The sequence below is a fragment of the Pleurodeles waltl genome, chromosome 4_2 (genome assembly GCF_031143425.1).
Source record: "Pleurodeles waltl isolate 20211129_DDA chromosome 4_2, aPleWal1.hap1.20221129, whole genome shotgun sequence".
NCBI lineage: Eukaryota > Metazoa > Chordata > Amphibia > Caudata > Salamandridae > Pleurodeles > Pleurodeles waltl.
Window position 1 is genome coordinate 802,404,422 of NC_090443.1, and position 16,570 is coordinate 802,420,991.

Genomic DNA, 16,570 nt, shown 5'->3' on the forward strand with positions numbered 1-16,570 from the left:
TGAATTTTGGGGAGCATATAAAAACAAGGTCCCACAGGTTTGTGAACATACAAAAATGTAAACTCTTCAGTACTCTTAAACACCTTTTCCTCTCCATTCAGTTAAGAGAACTTGATATTGCACAATGGAGTGCTTATAAGAATATCTCGACATCTGTCATTTACCCTCATCAGTTGTCTATTTGTCTCCTGTATATATTTCTGAGCATCCCACAGAACCACATTGCCCCCTTAATCAGAGGGCTTGATTACAATAGTAGAGTCCCGTGTCTTTGATTTCAAAGCTGACTTTTGATTTTCTGAAAAAAATTTATTACGCTCTTACCATATCTTCATAAGATCTCCCACTACAACCTCATGAAAAGTGTCAATATTATCAGGTGTATTGGGGATATACTTTGATTTAGGTTTACGAGTTTGAAACCCTTCTATCCAATTCAAAATCCATAGACACCAGAAAAATGCTCTCTGTGTCATAATCCAACGTCTGTTCTTTAAAATCACTCAGACATGAGTCCTTCAATGTCACTGAGGCATAAACTGTCAAAAGTATAGTCGACATATAGGGGAGTGGATTTAAACTTAATTATTTTTCCCTCTTGTTGAGAGAAGAGCTTCATCAATGTAAGTTTACGAATAAACAAAAACAAGTCTATACATGTTCTGCAAAAATCCATATTGACCACAGGCCTCATTCCAACAGATTGTTCACCTTCATTCAACTTATGTGAGGACAAATTTATAACAGTTAAACGGTCCTTGGCCATCATTTTTTCTTCATCTGCAGTGTGGCCTTCCCATGCAGCATATCTGTTTTGTCTTCCTCTTCCCCCTCTCCTGGTTTTTCCCCTCTTACGTTGCTTGCATTTCTTCCTGGTCCGATGTTCTTTCGTGGACCCCGGCTGTGCTGTAAAAAATGGTACTCTTCCAACGTAGTAAAGGGAGGTTCCTTCCTCCTGATGGTATGTCTGCTCTTCCAAATACGAAAAACTCACAGATCCCGATTCTGATATCAACTCCTGATATCTAAGTGCCCCTGCTTGCTTGAATTGTCTGACTGTGTTATCGTACTTTCTACCAAAGGTTCAAATGCATCCAGTGGCATAATCTTGTTTGTCTCAAAAGAATTTCTTTCTTTTTTTCTCTCTCTCTCTCACTCTCTATATATGTAGATATAGAGATATGTAGATATAGAGATATGTAGATATAGAGATATGTAGATATAGAGATATGTAGATATAGAGATATGTAGATATAGAGATATGTAGATATAGAGATATGTAGATATAGAGATATGTAGATATAGAGATATGTAGATATAGAGATATGTAGATATAGAGATATGTAGATATAGAGATATGTAGATATAGAGATATGTAGATATAGAGATATGTAGATATAGAGATATGTAGATATAGAGATATATATAGAGAGAGAGAGTTTATTTTTTTCACAGAGAACGCACCTTCCTGATGGTTCATCCCAAACTAGATTCTGTCCTCTCTCAGGTCCCGAAATCCTTCCGCAGCCCCGGACAAGGAGGGTAGATGCCTCAATAACATGGGAAAGTGTTTTTTGGCTATGTCGGCGCTCAGAGCAGCAAATTCACTAGCTCTACTTGACAGATATGATCGGCAGCTGTACTCTGAGATTGCTCCGTATCTGGACAAGCTTCCAGATTATATCAAAGGAGGTGCTAAGAATTTTACTGGATGGAGAATGCACATCTTCAGAGGTCATGGAGTGTGCGATGGACATCGCTACTACCCAGTTCACGCAGCTGCCTGGGAAGACATTTTATGCTGTCAAGGTTTGTTTAAAGCTACCTCTTTGAGGCCTGAGGTTCAGACTGAAATATTGGACCTACTGTGTGACCGGGAAGCTTTGTTTGGGAAGCACGTCAACGACTCCCTACAGGCGCTAAAAAGTTACTGAAACAGCCAAGTGGTTAGGCACCTTGCAATAAAGAAAGTTGCCCTTTCATGGTGCCTGAGGAAGAGGGCCGCCATCTTATAGAGGTGGATACCAGCAATACCGTTATTCCACATATTTTTCCTTCTGCCAACAATTTCAGTCCCCAAACCAGCAATGGCAACCACTATCTGCAGCCTATGTCATGCCTTCTCATAGAGGAAAGTCCGCAGGGCAAGGGCATCAACTGTCGACAATGACCTCTTCCAGGCACTGGTTACTTCCCTCCCTTGTCCAATCAAGGTAGCAGGGAGAGTAACCTACCATCTGCACCGCTGGAGACAGATCAATGGGTTTACAACTAGTCCAGTTCTGACACATGCTGGAATTCATACAAACACCACCCCGTTACCCCCACGCCATCTCAATACTCTGTACAAAAACACATCTTTTTAAAAGGAAAGTCAAGACAATGATCAAGAAAGGGGTGGTAGAGTTCCATGTCTCAGACAGGGAAAGGTTTCTACTTCTGTTTATTCTTGATTCACAAGAAGTCAAAGTGTGTTAGACCAATCTTGGATTTAAGAAAACTCAACAAATACCTCAAAAAGCAATCTTTCCAAATGGCTATATTGCAAAATATATTGCAACTCCTCAACAGCAGAGACTATAGGTCGTCCCTAGACCTTCAAGACGCATATTTTCCTATTCCTATCCGTCAGAACCATAAGAGGTTTCTCGGGTTCACAGTAGCTGGCAACCACTATCAGTTCTGAGTATTACCCTTTGGTCTCAAGTCCACTCCTTGGATTTTTAAACAACGTCTCTTTCCAGTGGCGGCTTTCCTCAGACAGCAACAACAGCAAGTCTTCCCCTACCTTGACAACTGCCTGTTTCAAGGCTCCATCCAACCAGTCTTCAAGGGTGTCTACCATGGCTTGCATTCTCCTGTTCAAGTCAGGCCTAACTCTCAATCACGCCAAATCATCCTTCCAAGCGTCCAAAAGGTAAGGTTCTTAGGAGCCATGCTGGACACAAACTTAAACTGGGCATCCCCCACGAAAGAGAGGCAACAAATCTGAACAATCTGGCAAAGTTAGTACAAAAAAGTCACTTTCTGTTAACCTTCACAAATCCCTCCTGGGCATGATCTCTTCCTGCATTCATCTAATACCACACTGTCAGCTACAAATGCCTCCAGTTCAGGAAGCGTTGGACACTCTATTGGCACTGGTGACTCAAAGCTTTGACATCTTCCAAGTTACTCCACCTATTTTCAAATCGCTCTCCTGGTGGACATAGACAGTAAACCTGTCAGTAGACCTACTGTTCCCAACTCGACCCTCACCTCTGGTGATTACAACAGATGCTTCCTTGGATGGTTGGGAAGCTTAACTCAAAGATCAACAGAAAATGGCCACCTTCCCGTCAGGGTTTTCACGTCAACCTACTTTAGTTGAGAGCACTGCATCTTGCTCTACAAGCTTTCCTTCGAAGGATCTGACGGTCCTCAGTGCTCATACAGACAATATGACGATGCACTACATAAGCATGTTGGCACCAGAACTTGCCTGCTATTCTTGGAAGCTCAACTAATCTGGAGTGGTGCATTTATCCAAAAATACATCTGACTGCAGGATATGTACCTGGGCACAAAAGCAATTTAGCACACAGCTTGAGCAGGCTGAATACACCCTGTCACGAGTATGAATTGTACCATCACACACTGGATCATATCTTCCTTCAGTGGGGCAAGCCAAATCTCTACCTCTGTGCATTGCAAGACTGCATCCTCATCCCCATCCATGTTCGTGGGGAATGCATTTTTGATTGCATGGTCCGGTATATTTGCTTACGCCTTTCCTTCAATTCCTCTCCTTCCTGAAGTCCTCAGGAAGATGAAGACCACGCTGAGCAAAATAATAACCATAGCTCCAGCATGGCCGGGCAGCACTGGTTCACTGAGTTTCTCATCGTTTTAATGCAGCGTCTCATTCCATTCAAACTGATCTCATCCATATGGACGATAAACCAGGGACAAGTTGTACATTCAGACCCCAAGTCTCTTCGGTTTGCATCCATGCTCCTGAGTTCCACGAATTCGGACACTTAAACATTCCTTGGAATTGTAGGGAGATGCTAGCTAGATCAAAAGCAGACAGTACCAACACAACTTATCGCTTAATGTGGAAAAGGTTTTTCATATGGTGTCAGAACTAAAGTTCACCCCATCTTCGTCACCTGAGGAGATTTTACCTTGCGTGTTACACCTTGCTCAGTCAGGCTTAGCTCATGCCTCTACTTATAGTATACCTTGCAGCAATTTCTCACCTTAGGCGAGCACCAAAAATCCCATCTCTAGGGTCCATGAGGCTCATTAAGGAATTCCTTAAAGTATTGTTCAGAACATTCTCACCGGTGAAGCCACCTCCACCGCTGTGGCAACTTAACACATTACTTTCACAAATGATGAAACATCCTTTTCCAGCCTATCCACAAAGTAGATGTAAAATTTCTCGCTCAGAAAGTAGCTCTACTCCTCACCCTCACATTGGCTAGACGAGTAAGTGAAATTCAAGCTTTCACTATCCAGGAACCTTTTCTTCAATTCAGGGATGATATGATTATACTAAATGCCTTTCATCTCAATGAGCCTGCAATTCTAAAATAATTTTTCCTAACCCCTCAGATGTCAGATGAACGAGCATTGCACTCTCCTAATATTAAAAGGTGCTTAGAGTTTTATCTAGACCGAACTAAAACTTTTAAGTCCAACCAACTGTTTGTAGCATACAGCACACCTAGAAAGGGTTTCCCTCTAACAAAACCAAGTATCTCCAGATGGCTATCTAGCACCATTGTTTTGTCATCAGAAAGCTTGTAGACCATTGGAATAAAAAATACAAACTCTTACCACAGGAGCCATGTCCACATCCATGGCATTGTTTGCAGGTGTATCGTTACCAGAGATATATTGCAAAAGATATATATATCTATCTATCTATCTATCTAAGATCTGTGGTGTCTTTGAAAAGGAGGTCAATACTGCCCTGTACTCTTATTCAAGCATGTGAAGCTATGAAAGTTCCAATTCTGGAGGGAGGAAATAAGGTATTTACATGTATCTGTAGTTCTCCACTACTAGAATCTTTCTATGCTTGGTCCATACAAAAAAACCGTGCTCTATACCAGTACAATGCATTGTGGGAAGGGATTTATCACATTTTAGCAGATCTCTCAAAGGGGCACACAGATAAATGGGGCAATAAAAGTTTAATTCACTAATAACTCTGGCGCTGTTGGATAATTCTTTATGCAATTTGGCAGCTAGCAAATTAAGCTTGGTGCAAGGAAAGGAAGGCCCTATTGCCAAACCTTGCTTCACACAGCTGAAATGTGTTGGGTGGTGCTGGTCTTGGCTGAAGCCCGTTAACGAGCACAGAATGTGTATATAACAGGTAAATGCTGTACGTCATAAAATAAAACCTGAAATTCAGAGAGAAAACCTAGTTAATTGTATGTTAGAGATATTTTTACCCTTCGCTGATCTTTATCTTCAACTATCTATCTAAAGGCTTCTGGTCCTGGTACAGATATCCTTACATGGTGCAACTTTCAAATATGTACTTCTTCTCTTCCAAGTGTTTTCACTGGATGGATGAGGGGAGAAGGGCTGTGGCAACTTTATGGTATACCATGATTGATTTGTATTGAGAGACAATTGAATTGAAATGCATGTATTTTCTCAAACTGGTAGAACATCCTAAATAAAGTGTATTGCTTTTTAGATCACACATCCAGTGATAGCAGTGAGTGCAATGCTCCCAACCTATTCCTTCTGTAAACAGATAAGTGCCCAGGAGTTTGAAGAACAGAAACAATCTACCTCACAAGCGGCAATGGAGGAGCTTTTAGAAAACATTGTTAAGGACAAAACATTATCTCTAAAAGAGAAAAAGAAGAAACTCAAACAGGTAAGAAATGTAAAAGCATACCTCCTGGTAATGTTATCTCTCCTTCTCGACCACATGCGTGATCTAATAGAAAAGGGTCAAGTGCAGTTGTGCTCTTAGAGTGAACACGACTGCAAAGAATCAGAGCACAATACATACAGTGATTAAAGTCAGAGTAGTTTTCTTTCTTGGTCCTTGATCAGCTAAGTGTCTATGTTGGCCAATGGGAGGCTAGCCAGAAGCTTTCCCTGGTTGAGAGGTCGCATGCCTCAATAGGCATTGTGGTCCAATTCTCCTGCTCCTTTTCTGTGGTAGTAGTGCCATTCTAAAAATGGTAAGCACTGACAACCAGTACACGTCAGAATTGTAACCCCTTTAACTGCTCAGGCTTTTCTGCCCCAGTGCTGATTCCTCTTTACGTGCTTAGCCCTTCATAACTTTACCCACAGAAGATATACATGCCAGATTTGTGTCTCGCTTCCACCAACCCCACCCTTCGCCATGATCCTGGGGATTTCAAAGGTACCCGAGATTGGTAGGCTTCCCTGGTTGCAACCAACTAAATAGCCAAAGTATATCTAATTGGTCGGTGTTTTCGGAAGCATGGAAATAAAGTAAAAGGTTTGCTGTGTAGGATAGTCATCCACCCTGCTTTCAGGAAAAGCATAGTTGTATCATACACATGTTTTATACAGTTTTTCCAAGTCTGGCTTTTCCAACGAGTAGGCCGGGAGCTACTGGTAGCTCTCTGGCTGCCTGTGATTCGCTCTCCTCTATGTAGCCAAGACTAGAAAATGAAGTTTTGGTTTGGTTGGATTAGATATATTTCTTGAATTTTAAAAAGTTGCATTTAAAAGTAAAATCTGTGTTTTTTTCATATTAGCAGAGGTTTGCTGGAAAAAATATATTTAAAGCTCTCACCCCTCTAAGTTTATACCATTCCGCCAGATAAAGGCTAGGAAGACGCCCTCTGCCCCTTGGAGCAGCGAAACACTGATCACTGAGAGAAAGCGTTGCAATGTGCTTGACTGCACATCAAGAAAATCCTATGATGCTGGGGCATCATAGGATTTACAGTAAGAACTTTACAGTACTGTAAATCCTATGATGGCCACTTTACAGTAAGAACCCTGCCTAGGAAACAGTTTCCATTGTCAACAGTTAAGCAACTTCTACCATGACCAAACCGACAGAGGAATCTAATGACCACTGTAATAGAATAGCATTTGTATTTTTTTGTGGAAATTGTCAATGGTATCTGAGCCTGGTGCCTGGGGGAGAATTCAAAGATAAGGAATCTGTGGCTAGATCCTGTCTCTACTAGATAATGTGTTATCAAAGGTAAGTAACTTGTCCATTTATGCCCAGTTTCAACCTTATGCTACTGCTGGTGTTGAATCCATTGCTGAACATCAAGAGGAGGCTCTGCTTTGGTTTTACCCTCTTTTTCCGCTCTATGCCCCTCAGTGAAATATGGCTCCCCGGATGATCACCTCAATCGGGATACTATCCTAAAACTGCAGGAATTTGTTCTTCCCTGCTTCCTTGACATAGTCAGTCTTTCATTGTCCTCGACTACTGTTCCCCGGGCATGGAAGCAGGTAAAAGTGATCTTACCCCCCCCCCCCCCCCCCCCCTCAAAAAGCCTTCCTGGTAATTACCTGGTAGGTGGCAGAAAAACAGACAAACTTCTAGCAGCGTTCTTAGAAGCCAATGGCATTTTGGGCATTTCCCAAAATGGCTTCAGGTCCCATCATAGCTCAGAATCTGTCCTCTTGCCTCTCACTGAAATGCTTCAGAGTGGTGGATGAAGGTGGCTCTGCAGCCCTCATTCTTTTAGATTTGACTGCCACCTTAAACACCATCTCTTGTAAATTGCTTTTACAACACCTTCACGATTTAGGCATACGGGGCAAAGCGCGGTCATGGTTCAAATCCTTCCTTAGCCACTGTTCTTTCAAGGTCACCAGCCCCCCCCCCACCCCACCCCTCCTTTTTCTTAATCTCCCAGCCTCTTCTATCCCGCCCAGACTGCTGTAACATCCACTATCTTGGTTGCAAGAAACCTAGCCTAAAGAGATTACAGTGTGTCGCGGCAGCCACATTGCTGTTTTTCCTCGCAAAGTGTTCTTCCGTTTCGGGACTTCTTCGCAAGCTCCATTGGGGAGGCAAATTCATTTTAAAGCCCCTAGCACTCCCATCCTCTCTGATCTTATGCAACCCTATCTCCCAACTAGTAAACTTTGTTCGGCCGAGCTAAATCTGTCAGTAACTCCCCGGTTCCACCAGAAGCATGCCGAAGGCGGCTCTAATCGAATTTTGCCTCTGACCCTCTGGAACTGATTGCCTCTTGTGCTGAGAAATATCCACAAACATTTTAATTTCAGGAAAAAGCTAAAAACTCTCCTTTAATCTCTTAGGAGGTTCAAATTACTTTTGCTGCTCTTTCAGTGTGGCACTGTAGTCCGGTGGTAAGCGCTGGAAGCCCCGTTGCTGGGGCAGCTATGTGCTTTATAAATTTAATTACCATATCATATTTAAATGGCAATTCATGTTACGTTGAGGAATCTTATTAATGTATTCTTTTTCTGGTGCCGGGGGCCTTGCATGTGTCCATTTTATGACATGGAGAGGCATTCAAAATTTAAATTGATACAACTTTTCTTTACATTATTGCTGACTTTGCTTGAAGCACTGAGGTGGTCACTACAAGTAATCCTGCTTGCCTGATGCAATTTGGGCACTGAAACCCTTCATGCAATGGCCATTAGTGCAATCTTGTCTGAAGGGGTCACAGATGTAACACTGGTAATTTTTGTGTTAGCTTGGAATCTTTTTGTTATTGAACAAAAGTAGCCGTAATTCATTTTTTCCTAATTTTAGTGATTTCAACCCACTTTCATTTTGTGGTTGAAACAAGTGTTAAACCCATTGTTGATCACAAAAAGCTATACATTGCTAAAAGGTAGAACAATTTCTGAATTCAGGAAGGGGTAATTTGTGTCGATATTTGAACTTTTTCCCCAAAGAAACTAATAGTTGAGATAAAAAAAATAATGAACATAACTAGAAATAAATTGCAATTGATGACCAAGTTTTCATCTGCCCTTTTATGTCCCAATGACCAATTTACGAAAGCAATATATTGTTACATCTGTCAGACCCTTCTGGACACAAGGATATATAGTGTTTATAGGTTTTCCAAAACTGTTAGGTACTTTGAACCAACAACTAAGCAGCAGCTTATAAATGTTTACTGTGTGCAGACCATGCATCACTTCAGATGGTAAAATCTAATGAAGGAAAAAAGAATGAAGGAAACCTATATTTCGGAAATATGCAAAAACATCTGTGCTTAAGAATAGTGGTTATTTGTACAGCTCTGAATTTGGGTTTACCCTTGCATCATGTGATTGAGAGGGCATTTTGCAAAATGTGTTTTCTGGCGCACTCGCATTTGGAAGCCAAATGTTCAGGAAAATCAAATTGATAATAAAAAAATGTTAGATTGTTGTGTTCCCACAAATCTCCCAATAAGGACAATACCCTACTTGTGTATCTGCAACGGAACTCCCCAAAACACAACATCAAAAATTGGAGAGAAAAACTTCCTAGTTTGGCGAAGTGGATAGTTCAAGAACTATGGCGACGGTTCTGCCGCCACCAAGGGAAGCCTATCAAACCTAACCATGTCTAGAAACTAGACACTCGGAGTCCATGGTGCTCTGGCTTGCATGGATCCCATTGTGTTTTCATACCCACTATGCCTTTCAATCCTTTGCCTAAATGTACACATTTTCATCTCGTTTCTGTGAGAAAGTTCAGTAATGTGCAGGGATCCACACTTGCGAGCATTTCCACACATGTCCCTGTGCAGACTCTAATCCACTTGGGTAGGTGGGCTCAGTGCCCGCCATGCAACTGGCACTAAAACGCAATGTAGAGACAGTGACATTTCCTGATTATTATTATTATTATTATTATTATTATTATTATTTTATTAAATGACCTGTTGCAATGTAGTAGCTGCCGTATTTGGGGTTTCATTTGAAAAGGCATCGCTGGAGAGAGAAGACTTTCCCTTTTCCAATGACTCTGTGATGCCTTCCCCATACAGAGCAGTTGCCTGGTGGGAGATATGCCTCTGAAGATGCTCAGAGCTGAACTCTCCTGCTCCCAGTGTTTCTATATGGAGGGTGGGGCGGGAGGCGGTGTCAGTGTGATTTCACTGAGTTTAGGGGTAGGGGCTGGCACAAACGATTCAGTGTCGGCCCCCATAAGTGCACACATGAAATGAAGAGAAATAAAGTGCAAAGATTGGAGGTTCTCTCGTTCCACCCTAGCAGTATGACATGTTCATATACAATGCACTGCGGAGGGAACATAGTTTGTCAAAAGGTTGCCCCGCTCCGGCAGTTTAGTGGTTATAAAGTCAGTATATAAGTAAATATCACCACTAGCGCATTAAGGCATTACACCACTTATGTGGACCAACAGGAGACAATGTTTTCTGGATAGGAGGAAAGTTAGTGAGGGAAGGGTTTTAAAGTATAATGGGAGCATGTTGAATGTAAAATGTGCTTAGCTCTGACAATTCACTTGTAAATTTGAAAATAAATTGACAACAGTGGCGAGCTCCACCAGAACCCTGTGCACAGGGCGCAGACCCCTGACTGGGTCCTGGTGGGAGAGGGGCCCTTCCAAGCACTTTGCGGGGGGGCCTCAAGTTTTGTTACGCCACTGCCTGCATCTGAACAAATCTTTGGCTGAAGAATGCTGAATGCAAGGATACAGGGGAAAAGGATAACATAAACCAATAGAAAGGGGAAAGAGTGGGCGTAGTTGGGAGGAACAAGAATGCTGTACATACTGAGCACAACTGATCAAAAATAATTAACATGATGCCTAGGCAGAGGGACCAAACAGAGGAAAGAGAGGGGTGAGTAGGTGCAATGAGGAGCCTACAAAGGAAGAATGTTATAGAAAAATGCAAAAGTAGAAATATTTTCCTGATGCCGGTCATGGAACCATATAAGTTATCCAACCAAATTAGTTCACTGGATGGGACAATAAAATGAGCAGGGTGGAAACCCATCAAATTAGGTGCTGGGAATTTAAATAGGCAAAGCATTAATTCCTGAGGACGGGGTTTCCCCAATACTGTAAGTATATGTTAAAAGATACACGATAGGGGTACCCACATGCACCTAAAAATTTCTCTAGCAGTGCTTAAAAGTGTTTATGCAATTACCACGATAACCTGTGTTAATTCAGATTTGGGCAGTACAACCCTAAAGGTTTAGTTTTGTTGCTCTAAAACATTATGCTGTTCCTGGCCTTAGAAGGCACCTGCTCAAAGAAAGCACTGGTTCTAACTCTTGTTTCTGTTCTCTGTGCTGATGTTGACAACTTAATGATTCTACTGCCTAGGTCGGAAAAGAGGCAAACAATCCAGCTGCCCATATAATACCCTTAGTTTGTTTTCTGTTGAAAAAGGAGAAACAATCCGGGTGATTCTTATACTGCATCTTGGTTACTGTAATGTGGCAACTGATTTATTTAAGGTGACCTGTAAACATGATAAACACACATTCACTGGCCTAAAATGTCAATGTTGTCTTATAATATCAACATTAATTGGCATGGCAGCTAAGACACCTCCAGCAGGGTAGCTTTCAAGAGCTGAACGCAACACTAGCCACACATATCTAAACCAGCAGTAACACCACCAAGGACCTCTATAACTTTGTTAAAGAATTCTCCAACCCGGCATCCAGTTAAAACATCACACCCTCACAAGAGCTGTGTGACAACCTTGCCCATTTCTTTCACAAAAAGATTGCAACCATGTACAGAAACTTTGAACCCGAACCTACAGACTTCGACAGAGTCGCCACCAACACCAGACACAGACTAAACACCTGGAACTTTTGGTCTACAGAGGGCATCACCTCCACAATGAAATCCATCTACTCAGGAGCCCCAAGACCTCTGCCTACACCACATCTTCAAAAACTTTTGGTCTACAGAGGGCATCACCTCCACAATGAAATCCATCTACTCAGGAGCCCCAAGACCTCTGCCTACACCACATCTTCAATCTCTGAAACCAAAGGATCAGCCAGGAGCTCACCACTCTATTTTATCACTACTTCAACCTTCCATGACGCTTGGAAACATGCCGAAGTCAAACCACTACTGCAAAAACCCACTGCAGACCCCAACACACTCAAGGCCAGTCTCCCTGCTCCATTTCCCAGCTAAGGTACTTGAAAAAGATCATCAACAAGCAACTCATGGCCTAGTTGGAGCAGAACCAGCTATTCAATGTCTCCCAATCCTGCTTCCACATCAAAAACTGAACCGAGACCGCCATGATGCCAGCCATGGGTGACATCCATGCACTTCTTTGACAGAGGAGAAACAGCAGCCCTAATCCTCCTCAACCTCTCAGCAGCCTTCAATATCACCACACACTGATCAAAAGACTCCACATCAGCATCCAAGAGGACACACTGAGATGGATCACCTTCTTCCTCACTGGAAGAACCCAGAGGATTCTCTCGCCTTTCACCTCTGAACCCAAAGATATTACCTGTGTGGTCCACCAAGGATCCTCCCTCAGTCCCACACTTTAAAAGCATATATGACCCTGCTAGCCAACATAGTCAATTCCCATGGCCTCAACAATCTCCTATGCAGACAACACCCACCTCATCCTCTCACCGACAACCCTACCACTACCAAAAGCAACGTCCACTGATGCATGACAAGCGTTGCTGACTGAATAAAAGAAAATTGCCTGCAGCTAAACAAAGACAACACATGGAATGATGCTTGGTGGCCTTTAGAACTACGGCCCACATCTACTCCCTCCGAACATGCCAGAAACCTTGTAATCATCATTAACAGGCTCAACCTGGAATACCAGATTAACATCATCTCTTCCGCCTGCTTCTTCACTCTGCGCATGCTCCACAAGATCAAGTGGCTACCCCTGTACACAACATGCACAGTGACACAGGCCTTCCACAACAGTCAACTAGACTATGGCAACACTTTCTACATAGGAATCGCCTCACAAGTCCTACAAAGACTTCAGACCATACAGAACACAACAGCCAGCGACTCATCCTTGACCTTACTCGACAATCACATCACACCACACTGCAGGCAACTCCATTGGCTCCCTGTGTAGAGGAGGTGTGTTCAAGCTGCTGGTCATGCATACAAAGCTCTACGCAACCAAGGACTCACCTACATTAACCTCCACCTGAATTTCAATGAACTGTCCAGAAGAATATGCTCCATCTCCCTATCGCTTGCCCACACTACATACACCCACCAAAGCAGAAGTGGAGGACTTGCCTTCTTCCACATAAGAGCAAAAACCTGGAACAACCTTCCCCAGATCTGTGGACCATCACTTCTTATCCGGAATTCTGCTGAGCCCTGAAGACCAGGCTTTTTGAATGAACCACTGAGACCTCCAAGCACCTGGATACCTTTGAGGGTGATTAGTTGTGCTTTACAAACCCTGTTTGACTCCTAAAGGTCAATGAATCTATATGTAGAATGTGTGTGCATGATGCATAGAACCTGTTGGTACAAAGACCTTCGATGTACATAAGACTCTAAGACAGGCAAGAGGATATAAACAAGCTATTCTGCGAATTACTGTATTCCAGGACACTACCTAGTTGAGTTTGGAGGCAAATGTGCAAGTACGAAGGTATCTTTTAAGAAGACCGTTTTCTGGAAGTAGAATTCAACATTCCGTAAACTTTGTTAAAATATTTACAGCACATTCAGGATGAAATACAACATGAGTGTGCTTGTGCGCACTCATCAGCCCTGATCTTGATCTTAAATTACCTATAACGGTGTGAAAACACATTTATACATGATGAAATGACGGAAGTAAGCCTCATCCTTGAGGAAGGGAGGAAAATAGAAGTCTGTTAATGCACTGTAATTTTGTGCCACTAGTACAACAGGCTACATGTGAACACCCGGCACTGAATTTTCACTGTTCTTTTCATGCTTTTCAGATAGCTGTTTTGAGACCCGGAAAATATTTGTTCTATTGTACCCTTTTAAATGGTTTGAATGTTAAAGGTCTGCTCTTTATTGGTAGTGCAGTTGAGGCTTATTGGCATCATGCACAAGGGCTGTGAAAGAATCCCAGGTACTTCTGCCATGAGTTACTTCTATCTGTAAGTTGCTTGTAGGGGATTTCTGGGATTTTTCACCTCCGTACTGGCCCATGGGACTGGCAGTCAATTGTCACCAACTACTTGCACTCAAGACAAAGGAAGATTTACGATTTGAGCATATCTGATAGACTTGTAGCCGCACATTCCTTACCTTAGAATATTCCCCTGGCGTCAGTGAATCCGGAAAATCTTGCAGGTCCTCTGCGCACTGGTAGATGGTGCAAATCGGCTACGCGCAGGATGTGATCTGCGCAGTGCCTCTATATGTGCCATCCCAGCATGCTCACATTTTTCCAAATAGTGCTGATCTGCGTAGCTCCCACAGTCCTTTTTATTTATTTTTTTATTTTTTTTTACGTTTTTTGCTGAACCCTTTTTGAGGTGTGGCTCCCAGTGTGCATGAGGGATGTTCCTTAATAACCTGTGGGTTTTAAACCCTGTGAAGCCAGCCACAGTCAAATGTCTGACACATACCTGGTTTGCCTATGGTGCCTGGGGCCGGGCCACAACTCTAAGAGCTCCTGGTTGCTCGGCACCAGATGACTCCTCACTGCTTTAGGTCCTGGTCGTGTGGAAGGTCCAGGACCTGATCTCGAAGTTGCTCTTGTTGCTCTTCTAATTCTAGATCTTTTTCTGATAAGGCCCACAAGAAGTCTAAACCCTCTTCGACTTCACCTTATCAGTCCAAGTTAACGATGCCATAAGTCTAGACCTCGCTCAAACACTCCTGGAGCCTGAATTTAGGTTCACTTCACGCTTCCCTGAATTTGCCAGAGCGACCCCATTCCAACAATGAATTTTATAAGACTATGCACCTCCTATTTGGGCGAGCTGGGCCCTATGGGTACGGAAGCTGGCCCGACTGGATTTCTGCCGGTGGGTTTGCCCTCTGAATAAGTGACCTTCTCTGGAGTCCGTTCTAGTGGTGCCATTCCCAGGGCTGCTGACCCCATGATCATTTTCATATCAGATGGGGTGCCCGACCTGCATTATCTAATATAGAATCTGGCGCCAACTGGACTAAGACCCCTTCGGGTTTGAAACACTGACTCCCTTTTTTCACCAGGCCTGTGGAGCATAAGATTGCGGCGTATCTGAGGAGCCTAATGTTATCCTGACCATCTTAAATTTTAAGGAGCCCTGGGACAAGGATAACTGGCATGAGGAACTGGCTGATACCAGTGGTCCTCGCACCTCACCAGACTGACGTGGTCTCTTCTCCTAGCGTGGCTTTGGAGGAAGGTGCTTTTCTTGCCACTGTAGTGCAGGGGGCAGTTGAAATTGTGGACCTTCGCTTCCCTTTGTGGTTTTGACAGAGGTTCATCAACTCAGGGTAGCCCCCCATGGAACCTATTTTCCAATTTAATGAATCCCACACTGATGTCCTACTTAGGGCCTGGTCCAAGCTCTGCACAGGCGTGACTTTGCACAGTAGGATATCTCACCACCATCACTCTGATCCTGGGAATACAGCATTCCTCACCCAGCACCCCACCCCAGAGAGCCTGGTCGTTCAGGCCTCCATGTCCAAAGTTAACCCTGGTGTGTGCCCCTCCACCACAGCACTGGTTAGGGAATCCAAGAGGCTGAACACCTTTGGCAAGAGTGTTTTCTCTTTCAGCAGCCGCCTTCTCTGTCCAGTGAACACCATGTGCCTCTTGGGTCGGCATTCCCACACAAGAAGGGCTTGAGCCTTCCTGACCCAGGTTTTGGCAGCGGCACGGAAGCAGCAAAGTTCACAATACGCTGTGGACTAAACACAGCACTCGCTAGGTAGTGAGGTGGCGCTTCATCATCATGCCTGACCGAGGTCAACTGACTTCTCATAGGATGTCAAGTCATCCCTTATGGACATGGCATTTGCCTGATTGACAATAAGGCAGATTCGGCGCTCAAGCAATTTAAGGACAGTAGAGCCACTGCTTGATCATTGGTACTGTACATGACCCCACACCTGCCCCACTCTGCCTTCCGGCCCTTCCATGGCTACAAGCCATGTCCATTTTCACTCAGCTACCACAGGCAGTGGTCTCCCCAGTCCTTTTGTGGCCACAGATACGGCTCCCACAAACCTTGTTGGGCCCAAAGCCAGAGATCTGCCCAGTCTGCCACATTGTTGGTGGCAGGATCATGTACCACCTATTCCGCTAGCAGTCCATATTTTGAGACTAATGGATGTCACAAACTGTTCACCCCAATAGCAGGCCTATTGAGTCCTAAGACAAGGTGCAGCATATTAAACATGTGCTTAACATGTTCTGACAGTTAAAAACCCACAATTGTTTTTACTGGGAGAGACTGGTAGCCCCATTGACAAGTACACAGTTGCATGCTGACCCCTCAGCTGTGCCAAATTTTGAATGGGACTACCAAAGTTGGTAATTCAAGGTATCGAACAGCTTGTTACATTAAGCCTGACTTGATGCCCAAGTTGAAATTAATGTAACATGTTTCTACATGCAGCTTCTAGAAACTTGCCATTTTGTTGCCC

General features: G+C 43.5%; 1 protein-coding gene across 2 annotated transcripts in view; it reads left to right on the forward strand.

Annotated features, from left to right (window-relative positions):
* Positions 1–16,570, forward strand: part of DEPDC1 (DEP domain containing 1) — a 219,415-nt gene that overhangs the window by 180,833 nt on the left and 22,012 nt on the right. For both annotated transcript variants that reach the window (XM_069232451.1, XM_069232452.1), the window contains one exon: positions 5,699–5,884. In XM_069232451.1, coding sequence (XP_069088552.1) covers positions 5,699–5,884 — 186 coding nt within the window. The remainder of the gene's footprint in view (positions 1–5,698; positions 5,885–16,570) is intronic.